The 12,006-nt window shown below is 47.6% G+C and overlaps 1 protein-coding gene across 1 annotated transcript in view; it reads right to left on the reverse strand.

The window, feature by feature from the left end:
- Positions 1 to 12,006, reverse strand: part of LOC124616323 (histone-lysine N-methyltransferase 2D-like) — a 77,224-nt gene that overhangs the window by 42,444 nt on the left and 22,774 nt on the right. Inside the window, exons 4-6 of the mRNA XM_047144629.1 lie at positions 10,555 to 11,770; positions 10,135 to 10,509; positions 6,170 to 6,319 (exon numbers count right to left, since the gene is read on the reverse strand). Coding sequence (XP_047000585.1) covers positions 6,170 to 6,319; positions 10,135 to 10,509; positions 10,555 to 11,770 — 1,741 coding nt within the window. The remainder of the gene's footprint in view (positions 1 to 6,169; positions 6,320 to 10,134; positions 10,510 to 10,554; positions 11,771 to 12,006) is intronic.

Here is a 12,006-nt window from a genome sequence, read left to right on the forward strand (position 1 = left end):
TTGAATGGGAATGCCCGCGCATTCCGATATTGCAGGAGTCACAGCCATGAGGAGCCAGCCGGGGCGCGAGAGATCAGTCACGTTTGCACGACCTTGTTGCGTTGATGACAGACGCCGCGCTCAACGACTCACCGTGCTTTTGTTCACAGCCAGATATTCGTAGACATCGCGAATGCGTCTATGAATATCTGCGATGCTCTGGTCTTCCGCCAAAGGAAACTCAGTGACAGCTGTCTGCTTGCAACGCACTTCCACTACAGACGGTATTTTGAACGCTACGTGTAGCGCTACCACCTATCGGAATTTTATTCAACTATAGGGACTGAAGCGGGAATATTCCACGACGTTCCACAATAAATTTAACACTTTTTCCACCGAAACTGGCCGAGGAAAAAAGGTGCTGTGTTACTTATTGCCCCTCGTATTAGTCACCCACTTAAAGAACCACAGTGGTCGCATCGGAGCTGTATGGATGGTGGAAAGTACCAGGCGACCGCCCAACGCTGGGGTTATTTATGACGAAATGGTCTGTATGTACTAGTCGTTTGTGTGCAATCATCGCATTAAGATAGGTCAGCCGCGCGGGATTAGCCGAGCGGTCAGGCGCTGCAGTCATGGACTGTGCGGCTGATCCCGGCGGAGGCTCGAGACCTCCCTCGGGCTAATTTAGGTTAAGTAGTGTGTAAGCTTAGGGACTGATGACCTTAGCAGTTAAGTTCCATAAGATTTCACACAAATTTGAACATTTTTGAAGATATGTCGACGAAGAGATCTAACAGAATGGCAGGAAGGAGTTATCGTGTTTGGACGTCCCCGTTACCACATCGTGAATGAAGTTGGCCCATTTGTTGCTTCATGCCTGCCGATGTGGCCGAGCGGTTCTAGGCGCTTCAGTCCGGAACCGCGCTCCTGCTACGGTCGCAGGTTCGAATCCTGCCTCGGGCATGGATGTGTGTGATGTCCTTAGGTTAGTTAGGTTTAAGTAGTTCTAAGTCTAGGGGACTGATGACCTCAGATGTTAAGACCCATAGTGCTCAGAACCATTTGAACCTTTTTCTTTTGTTGTTTCATCATGGCGGAATGGGGTATCTCCCGCAGCTGTGTAACACGGTGCAAGAACACTGATCATAGAAAGATCCTAACTGACAGAGACTGGAGACGAGTGTCACGCCCTGTCAATGTAATGCGTTTCAGTCTCTACAGTAATCGGTGCTCTTAGTGAATGCTGGACCATCTTAATCAGTTTCCGAGGCAATATAGCGACGAAATGCACGCAATAGGCATTTGGTGTCAGTACCTTGCAAGAGAGCATTGCTCACACCAGCACATAAAGCTGCACGTTTTCAGTGGGTCAAACAAAACAAAACATGGACAGTAGCTGACTCTGGTCGTGTAGCGCACTCCAACGAGTCGTGATTTTTTCCTCTTTCCAAATGACACAAGACGTCGAGTACACCAGTGGCCCAATGAGACGTCTAACCTGCAATGTGTGTAGTTCAAACTGGAACAGATTCTGTGACGTTTTGAGACAATTTTTCGTAGCATGTATAGGTCCCGCTCATTCACGTTATCTTGAACATGAACCAGTATGTTTATGTCAACTTTCTCGGTGACCAAGTGTTGCCCTTCTTCTACATCTGCGTGATGAGTGTACTGTGATCACTCGCGTCTTCCAAGATGAAAATAGTAATGTCCACAGGGCTTTAACCGTACGTACCTGGTCCGGCCAACATTTAGCCACCAAATCGCACCTCGACTGGCCCGCTAAATCACCCGATCTCGGTTCAATAGAAAATATTTAGGACTACCTGGAACAGCGGGTGAAATGTAGGAATCAACTATTTGCAATTTGGGATCTAGTCATCATTGAGTAGTTTGATCTGGGTATAGCGTACATAACGGAACTTGCGGACTTTCTCCCTCGCCGAATTGAGTCCGTTACCGAGGCCAGAGGCGGCATTATCCAGTATGCTTTTGGAGGTGACTGATTTTTGTCCGTTCTGCTTACCTCGAGCTGCAGCTGTATGACTAAATCAAAATAAAGTATAACGATAAGGATGACAATGAGAGGTTGACGCTAGCCCCGATGGAAACCATGGCTAGTTTACTCACGATTATTTAACGGCCCTGTCACAAAAAAAGTCGTGTGGAACACTATGTCAATAGTTAGAAATACCGTGTCACATATTGACGACATAATATCTTGTACGTTGTTACGCTTAAGGCTATTTGGAGCCATCAAAGGCTATACAAGGTAGGAAATTAGAGACACAATGCAGAGACCAGGCAAACGTAGTAGCGGTTAGGTTACCAGAGATAAATAGTAACATTAGAGACGTTGTAATATTTCTGGCTTAGTCAGCCATCATATTAGGCTCCAAGGAGCTGTTCCCAGAGCAGTGGAGATGCAAGAAGTATATGGATGACGAAATGTGTTGTGAGGTACCTGTGACAGACGTCAGATTCGGTACCCTTCCCGTGAGAAAGACCGCCTGCATAATGCTACTGCTCTGCGATTGGCTGCTGTGTTCGGAGCAAGGGCGCCAAAACGCTAAAGTATAGTTATTATTATTAGTTAAACTATTCACTGGAATGACTTCACGTTTTAATATAAATATCTCTCAACAGCTGACTATCAATCAGTCATTTTAGAATTATTAAAAACAATTTAAACCAAAAACAAAAGACTGACGAAATTGCAGACGAAGCACTTCAGAAGCGTTCGGGTCGCGCCTTTTCTGGTATGGCGAGCGAAGTGTTTCGGGCTGCTCGTCACTCTGGATTAGGCAGTCGAGAAGAACAGACATGTTGTCTGTCGTAGGATGTGTTTCCAATTTTTATGTAAGTTCCTGTTCGTCACTCTGGATTAGGCAGTCGAGAAGAACAGACATGTCGTCTGTCGCAGGATGTGTTTGCTAGTATTCAGTATTAAAAGATTCACTCTGGTAGCCATGAGGTACAGACTCGTGCCACAAATAGTGCAAAGATGCATTTTCGTGATCATTGTGTTTGATCATGTACTTTGCTGTATCAGAAGGTGTTGTATTAATGTCATGTAGTCTTCTCGTGTGGCTATATTAAAAGACGCGAGTGGCATCCCAAAGAAGTGGTATATTATTCCAGAACAGAACCTCGCTAAAAGTCAGTTTCAGCCTCAAGATACAGAACCTACGACCTGCGTGCTGTTTTCTGCGCTGGGTACATCAACCTGAAGACAGCAGGTTAGTGAACTATAACAGAACCTTCGTATTCCACACAGTGCAGTGGGAACAACTAGGCGCCTCACGTGTACTGCATGCACAGAACAAATGTGCTCAGTGACACGTCATCTGCAGTAATGCAGAGGAGGTAAAGAAGGATGGTCGTTATTAACACCAACAAACGATTCATTCTTCCTTTCTTGCCGTAACGTGAAATATCAGACGCTCTGGGCAGCTATCTCGGGGGGGAAATATCACTTCAGAGTATTAACCGGTTAACTCCATCCACCGCCTAGACGATGTCGTAAGGCGTCACTGTAGAAGATGGTCACGAAAAGGCACGTCTTAGCAGAGGCAGCAAGCTCGATACTTGCTCCTGAGCACTGCAACGTCAGTGGGTCTACACAGGTTAGAGTACTACTACAGCAGTTCCCACTCAGAGACGGACGGAGCGCCGGGCAAAATGAAGTAAAACATTGTTGTTGCCGGCCATAACAGCATGGCAGTGAGTTTAGATTTCAGCTGGACGCTATTGATACTAAAGTTGGAGTTTGTTAGCGTAAAACCCAGAAGCATACCTACCTACCGAGTAGGAGTAGGGGAGAAATCTACACCACTGGCCATTAAAATTGCTACACCAAGAAGAAATGCAGATGATAAACGGGTATTCATTGGACAAATATATTATACTAGAACTGACATGTCATTACATTTTCACGCAATTTGGATGCATAGATCCTGAGAAACCAGTACCCAGAACAACCACCTCTGGCCGTAATAACGGCCTTGATACGCCTGAGCATTGAGTCAAACAGAGCTTGGTTGACGTGTGCAGGTACAGCTGCCAATGCAGCTTCAACACGATACCACAGTTCATTAAGAGTAGTGACTGGCGTATTGTGACGAGCCAGTTGCTCGGCCACCATTGACCAGACGTTTTCAATTGGTGAGAGATCTGGAGAATGTGCTGGCCAGGGCAGCAGTCGAACATTTTCTGTATCCAGAAAGGCCCGTACAGGACCTGCAACACGCGGTCGTGCATTATCCTGCTCAAATGTAGGGTTTCGCAGGGATCGAATGAAGGGTAGACCGCCCGACCGCTACGGTCGCAGGTTCGATCCTGCCTCGGGCATGGATGTGTGTGATGTCCTTAGCTTAATTACGTTTAATTAGTTCTAAGTTCTAGGCGACTTATGACCTCAGAAGTTAATTCGCATAGTGCTCAGAGCCATTTGAAGCATTTGAAAGGTAGAACCACGGGTCGCAACACATCTGAAATGCAACGCCCACTGTTCGAAGTGCCGTCAGTGCGAACAACAGGTGACCGAGACGTGTAACGAATGGCACCCCATACCATCACGCGGGGTGATACGCCAGTATGGCGATGACGAATACACGCTTCCAATGTGCGTTCACCGCGATGTCGCCAAACACGGATGCGACCATCATGATGCTGTAAACAGAACTTGGATTCATCCGAATAAATGTCGTTTTGCCATTCGTGCACCCAGGTTCGTCGTTGAGTACACCATCGCAGGCGCTCCTGTGTGTGATGCAGCGTCAAGGATAACCGCATCCATGGTCTCCGAGCTGATAGTCCATGCTGCTGCAAACGTCGTCGAACTGTTCGTGCAGATGGTTGTTGTCTTGCAAACGTCCCTATCTGTTGATTCAGGGATCGAGACATGGCTGCACGAGCCGTTACAGCGATGCGGATAAGATGCCTGTCATCTCGACTGTTAGTGATACGAGGCCGTTGGGATCCAGCACGGCGTTCCGTATTACCCTGCTGAACCCGCCGATTCCATATTCTGCTAACAGTCATTGGATCGCGACCAACGCGAGCAGCAATGTCGCGATACGATAAACCGCAATGGCGATAGGCTACAATTCGACCTTTATCAAAGTCGGAAGCGTTATAGTACGCATTTCTCCTCCTTACACGAGGCATCACAACAACGTTTCACCAGGCAACGCCGGTCAACTGCTGTTTGTGTATGAGAAATCGGTTGGAATCTTTCCTCATGTCAGCACGTTGTAGGTGTCGTCACCGGCGCCAACCTTGTGTGAATGCTCTGAAAAGCTAATAATTTGCATATCACATCATCTTCTTCCTGTCGGTTAAATTTCGCGTCTGTAGCACGTCATCTTGGTGGTGTATCAATTTTAATGGCCAGTAGTGCAAATGTGGTTGGCCTGAGGCGCCCTGGAGGTGAAGAACGACTTACCTGATTGGCCAAAGCTTGTTAAATGCCGGTGGATTGGTGGGTCGACTATAGGAAGACAGAAATGGTTCCACGCCACGATAATTTAAAAACCCATGTTTTTGTATTCAGAGGGAGTTCTCAGTCAGATCGCTGAGGCGCCGACTCCGTGTCGCTCGTGGCCAGCCTCGGTAAACTCCTACATGTCTGTTTTCTTCACTTGGAGTGCTGCTCTCAAGTTTGTGCGTAACGTGCTGCTAGTGTTTACTACTTCTGTTAGCATCTGCCCCCGTGGCTTCACACATTGACTTCTGTTGTACAACCAATTACCTCCTTTGCTTTTTTCTAATGTTTAGAAGTAGCCTTCAGCGTAATAGTTAGTGTGATCGCAAATAAATAGTGTTAATCAGACCCCTGAATTGCATGAGTCTCCTGACGAGTCCCAGAATCTGCATCTCTCGTACGTGCCCTGTGACAGTGTTTGGTGCTGATCCAAGTCATCAGCCAGCCTTCACGGGGAATTTATCTTTCTGCGTTTGCTCCTCGCAGCTCGGAATTGTAGACTGACCTTAAACCCCTAAATGTCCTCCATCCTGTGCCAGAATACGACAACCGTAAGTCATCACAGGGCTACTTAAGCAAAGTAGTGCCTGGAGTTACTGTACCAAAAATACGATATGTTAGTAAACTTCAAAAGCAGGGGAGCAGAAATTTTCATCGTGGAAATGAGCGCTCCCGGTGGTGGTGAGCAGTGACGTGACGTACCTTCATCTGCACTGGCTGCGCCTGGGGCACGCTGCCGGCGCTGGCAGTAGAGTTGTCAGGCCTCACAACGGAGGGGACAGGAGCGCTGCCCGCCGCGTAGAAGTTCTCCAGGGCCTCCTTCGGCAGCTTCTCGATTGGAATGTCGCCAATCTGCAGCAAGGCGCATCAAATTAGGTTATCCTCAAATCTTCCATTTGCAGAGACTACACACACACACACACACACACACACACACACGAATATACAAGCTTGCACATTCAGTCAGACATACACACACAAAAGGCAGAGAGAGAAACACCAATGATTAACTAATCCAGTACTTCTTCTTCTTCTTCTTTCGCTTACGCCATAATCCTGCAGCGATCGCAGGCTCGGTGTGGTTACAACGGATTTGGCAATGTTAGTGTTAGGGGTGGCCGCATGTTCTTCCTACCGCCACCCCGTACCCCCCAGGACGGAATCAGTGTACCCCAACTGTCTGCGTATAGTGTAAATCGTGAAATAGTGCGGACAAGTTTCAAATGTCTGCGACGCGTGTAACTGAGGCGGAACGTGGGGACCAGCCCGGTATTCACTTCGGGATGTGGAAAACCGCCTAAAAACCACATCCAGGCTGGCAGGCACACCGGCCCTCGTCGTTAATCTGCCGGGCGGATTCGATCCGGGGCAGGCGCGCCTTTCCGAGTCCAGGAAGCAGCCCGTCAGCGCTCACGGCTATCCTTGCGGGTGAATAATTAATCCAGTACGTGAGCATTTAAGTGTTATACGATGCTAGATGAAAAAGTGATGCCAGCTGCGTCATAAAAAAGGAATAATGAACATACACTGAAGAGCCAAAGAAACTGGTATAGGCATGCGTATTCAAATACAGAGGTATGTAAACATCAGAATGCGGCGCTGCGGTCGGCAACGCCTATATAAGACAACAAGTGTTTGGCGCAGTTGTTAGATGGGCTACTGCTGCTAAAATAGCAGGTTACCAAGATTTAAGTGAGTTTCAACGTGGTGTTACAGTTGGCGCACGAGCGATGGGACACAGCATCTCCGATGTAGCCACGAAGTGGGGATTTTCCCGTACGGTCATTTCACGAGTGTACTACCCTGAATATCAAGAATGCGGTGAAACATCAAACCTCCGACATCGCTGCATCCGGAAAAAGATCCTGCAAGAACGGGGCCGACTGAAGAGAATCCTTCAACGTGACGGAAGTGCAATCCTTCCGCAAATTGCTGCAGCTTTCAATGCTGGACCATCAGCAAGTGTCATCGTGCGAACCATTCAACGAAACATCATCGATATGAGCTTACGTAGCCGAACTTTTTATTTAATGTTACCGCCGCGAGACTCTGCATTCTTACAGTATTCTAGAACTGGTACACTTGAGGACTGCACGACACAAACCTTTACGCCTCACCTGGGGCCGTCAACACCGTCATTAGACTGTTGATGAGTGGAAACACGTTGCCTGGTCGGACGAGTCTCGTTTCAAATTGTATCGAGCGGTTTGACGTGTACGGGTATGGAGACAAACTCATGAACCCGTGAACCCTGCGTGTCAGCAGGGGACTACCAAGCTGGTAGAGGCCATGTAATGGCGCGGGGCTTGTGCGGTTGGAGTCATATGGGACCCTTGATACGTCTGCATACGTGTCACAAACGTAAACATCCTGTCTGGCCACCTGCATCCATTCATGTCCATTGTGCATTCCGACGGACTTCAGCAATTCCGGCAGGACAATGCTACACCCCATACGTCCAGAATTGCTACAGAGTGGCTCCAGTAACACTCTTCTGAGTTTAAACACTTCCGCTGGCCACCAAATTTCGCAGACATGAACATTGTAAACCATATCTGGGATGCCTTGCAACGTCCTGTTCAGGAGAGATCCCCACCCATCGTACTCTTACGGATTTATGGACAGCCCTGACGGATTCATGGTGTCAGTTCTCTCCAGCACTACTTCATACATTAGTCGAGTCCATACGACGTCGCGCTGCAGCACTTTTGCGTGCTCGCGGGGGCCCTACACGATATTAGGCAGGTGTACCAGTTTCTTTGGGTCTTCAGTGTATGACAGTGGTACTAGAACAGATCATAGCCTCAAATGTGTTCTACGAAACATTAGAGTTCAACGTAGACACCTTACATTTTCACATTTCCGCTATCGTAAGTATAGCCATGGTAACCAGGCAATAACCTGGCAGTACCGGAATTCGAACCCGGGTGCCCCAGATGACAGCCGCGCTAAACACTTGGAGGAGGACCTTCCGTATGGCTGAGTGTGGAGGAAACAAAGCACAATTCCTGATTCAAAGTTATTCGAATACTTTGTTTATTAATCGTAAAAAATACTACTACCCTTATTTTTTCTGAGGTTCAAATCTCCTGTCGTCGTTTGTGGTGTTAGTGCATTAATATCAGTTCTTTAAAAATACTCCGCGTCCTGCGCAATATTTTTCTCATTATTTAGCCACACAAACACCGACACCTAGGTGTTATCGTCGGTAGATTTGTTTTTCTTTTTATTTTTTATTTCTGAAGCTGCATTAATTTAAAGGATGGGTTGCACAGATTCCCTGTTGCTACCACTTAGTAATAAGTAATATTTACCTACATTGTTCATAAATGAGAGATTATAATTCATAAGAGATTTGTAGGTATCATTTTGTTGTCAGACAGGTGGTGTTCAGTTACATGCTCACACATTCATAATAGGAGAAAAGCATCTATAACTGAAGGTACAACGCTACTCTCTACCTAGAGCTATCCGGCATTTTCAGTTTGAAGTAGAATGGTGGCGAAATAGTTCGAGATTCCATGGCGGCTCTGGCCAACATTCATTACATGTTCTGATTTTCTTCAAAGTGATGCTGAATTGTTACGGTCTGTGTAGCATATAAGGATGCGAGCTCGATTTGTGTAAAAGATAATTACTTTACTGGCGACCAAGAAGGCCACCGATAGAATACAACAAGTGCTAAATGAGGTGCTAAATGGAAGATATTTGAGGCGACCAACGAGGCCAAGAAAGAAGTGGCGTCTGTCATCCAAACAAGCAGTCAAAACACTTCTTATGGCTGATGCACCGGTACTGGATAATGGAGACGTACAGTGCCTGATACCACAGTACACCCTTAGAGTTCTCATGTAAATACCAAACTTCTCACAAGATCACATGGAGAGATGACAGGTAACCCTCTCTATTTAGGGTGTTATCGGCGATTTTTATTTCAATGACTTCTTTAATCATACAGCCCCGCAAGCCGTTAGTGCGAGGCACGAAGGATGTTTCATGAAATTTTATCCGGACACGGACAAGGGATAAAATTTGACGAAACATCCGTCGTGACTCGCACTAACGGCTTCCAGAATGGCAAAATTAAAGAACTCATTGAAATAAAATTCACCGATAAGACCCTAAGCAGAGAGGATGGCTAGCAGCTCACAACGGCGTGGGATCCAGCGATCGGGGCGTTGAAGAGGACGCATCGAACGCCGCAGAGTCAACGCGGGCACCAGTGACGTCACAGCCGGCAGCTAGTGTACATGAGGACCGAAGGTCGTGTAATTCTAATCACTTAACTCGACTGGAAAGTCAAGGTCTTTTTATTCAGTATTACCGCCGCGAGATTCTGCATTCTAACAATACTCTAGAGCTGGCCGCAATAGTGTATTTTTTGCGATTTCTTTTACAGGTGCAGAGCATTTTCTCACAACCTTTCGAACAAATCCTTCCGCCTCCCAGATACAGATAATAAGTGAACGTCCTGTTTCATACCGCTTGTTAGTGTTACCTATAAAATATAATGTGGCATGTTCAAATTGTTCACCACAGATTTTGTAATCGGACATTATCAGGTTGTTTCTCTTTGTTACAGACTTCATCTGACATTCATCCACATTTTTTAAGTGTGGTGAAGTTGAATGAGCATTCTTAAAAGTTATCTGGCAGACTGGACCAACCTTGTCGTAGTCGAGGATCGAAATGTCGGCGTTTGACAGAACACCAGACGACAGCAGCTGCTGGCGCAGGTCAGCTGGAACTTCGTCTGGCAGCGAAGCGAGCGCTGCGGCAGTCTTGTTGGTCTTGTCACCAGCTTTGCTGTCGCTGCTGCTGCTGCTGCTGCTGTCGGCTGCGCCAGTGGTGGGGCTGCTACTGCTGCCGGCTTGCCTGCTGTCACTGTTCCTGTTGTCACGCGGGCTCTGTTGCTGCAGAACTGGTTGCTGCTGAGGCTGTCTCTGCTGCTGTTGCAGGAAGTATTGTTGCTGCTGCAGCTGCTGCTGTTGTTGCTGCTGCTTTTGTTGTTGTTGCTGTTTTTGCTGTTGCAGCAGCTGTTGCTGTTGCAGGAAATATTGCTGCTGCTGCTGTTGATACTGCTGCTGCTGTTGCTGTTGCTGTTGTTGTTGTTGTTGTTGCTGCTGCTGCTGCTGTCGCTGCTGCTGCTGTTGCTGTTGCTGTCTTTGTTGCTGCAGGAGTTGCTGCTGCTGTTGTAATAAAATCTGTTTTTGTCTCTCCTGTTGCTGCTGCTGCTGCTGTAGCAAGAGCTGCTGTGGCTGTTGTTGCTGTCTTTGCTGTAACAACAAATTCTGTTGCTGATTCTGTTGGAATACAGCCTGCTGAGATATCTGCTGCTGTTGTTGTGTTTGAGGTTTCTGCGTCGCTCCAGGGCCTTCCTGGAGGTGCTCTTCATATCGTGTTACTGATTGGACGACGGTGGGCAGCTGTGATTGTGCAGGGGCTGACTGACCTTGCCCAGTAGGGTTTTGGAAAGAATTTTGTCCATTGGACTGGAAAGTGTTTAATGTTGGACGCGGCTGGGTTTGGAAATTGCTTTGAGCGAGATTGCTGCTTTGCAGTGTGTTCTGGAAGGGACCCGTTGGTTGCAGTCCACCCTGGCTGGGGAATGTTGATTGGAAATTGTTCTGTAATGGCTGAGATGGTCTGAATGATACCTGATTTGAGGCAGGGTTTTGGAATGAGGTCGGCCTCTGGAAAGGATTTTGACTGAATGACACTTGTTGTTGCTGGAAACCAGTTGGCCTTGTCTGCGAGGCTTGTAAAGTATTCTGGCTTGGTACCTGTGATGTCTGTTGGAAACTGTTTGGTCTCTGGAATGAAGTCTGGAAGTTATTTTGCGAGAAGGTGGGTTGTGAGGACTGTAAAGGATTTGGCCTTTGGAAAGGAACTTGCTGCTGCTGTTGGAAGGAGGCGGAGTTCTGCTGGAATGCAGTGGGAGCAGATGCGGGACGTGACTGCTGGAAGGCGTTCTGGGTGGAGAGCTGCTGTCTTTGGAAAGCAGTGGCTCCGACAGCAGTCGGCGACTGGAAGGGGTTTGGCCTCTGAGTGGATCCCGTGAAGGTCTGCTGGAACTGGAAGCTTCCCTTTCCATTCTGCTGGAAGGTGTTGGGCTGCAGTGGCGCCAGACCAGGTCTCTGGAAGGAACTTTGAGCCTGTGCCGATGGCGGGAATGCGGGCCTCTGAGATTGCTGGAAGGTGCTGTGCTGCGGCCGGAAGCTCTGTGGCCGGAACTGCGGCCTCTGTCCCTGCGCAGTCGGCGGCTGCGACTGCTCAAACGGCCGCGGCGTGCCGAATGGCGATCTGCAAACAGATCACACCGACGTCTAACCGTCATTGATGTGTTATTTCTAGAATGTTTAAGAAATCTATGTAGCAAACACTTCGTCCACATCTGCATCTGTACATCACAAGTCCTCTTTTTTTTTATCAAATGATTTAATGTGGTTGAGAGAAAATTTATATTTTACTGCTCTACTGTGACATAGATCGCCACCTATATGAATGTGGGGCGTTAGGAATTCATTTCTACGGGGACT

This window comes from Schistocerca americana, chromosome 5, assembly GCF_021461395.2.
Source record: "Schistocerca americana isolate TAMUIC-IGC-003095 chromosome 5, iqSchAmer2.1, whole genome shotgun sequence".
Lineage (NCBI taxonomy): Eukaryota > Metazoa > Arthropoda > Insecta > Orthoptera > Acrididae > Schistocerca > Schistocerca americana.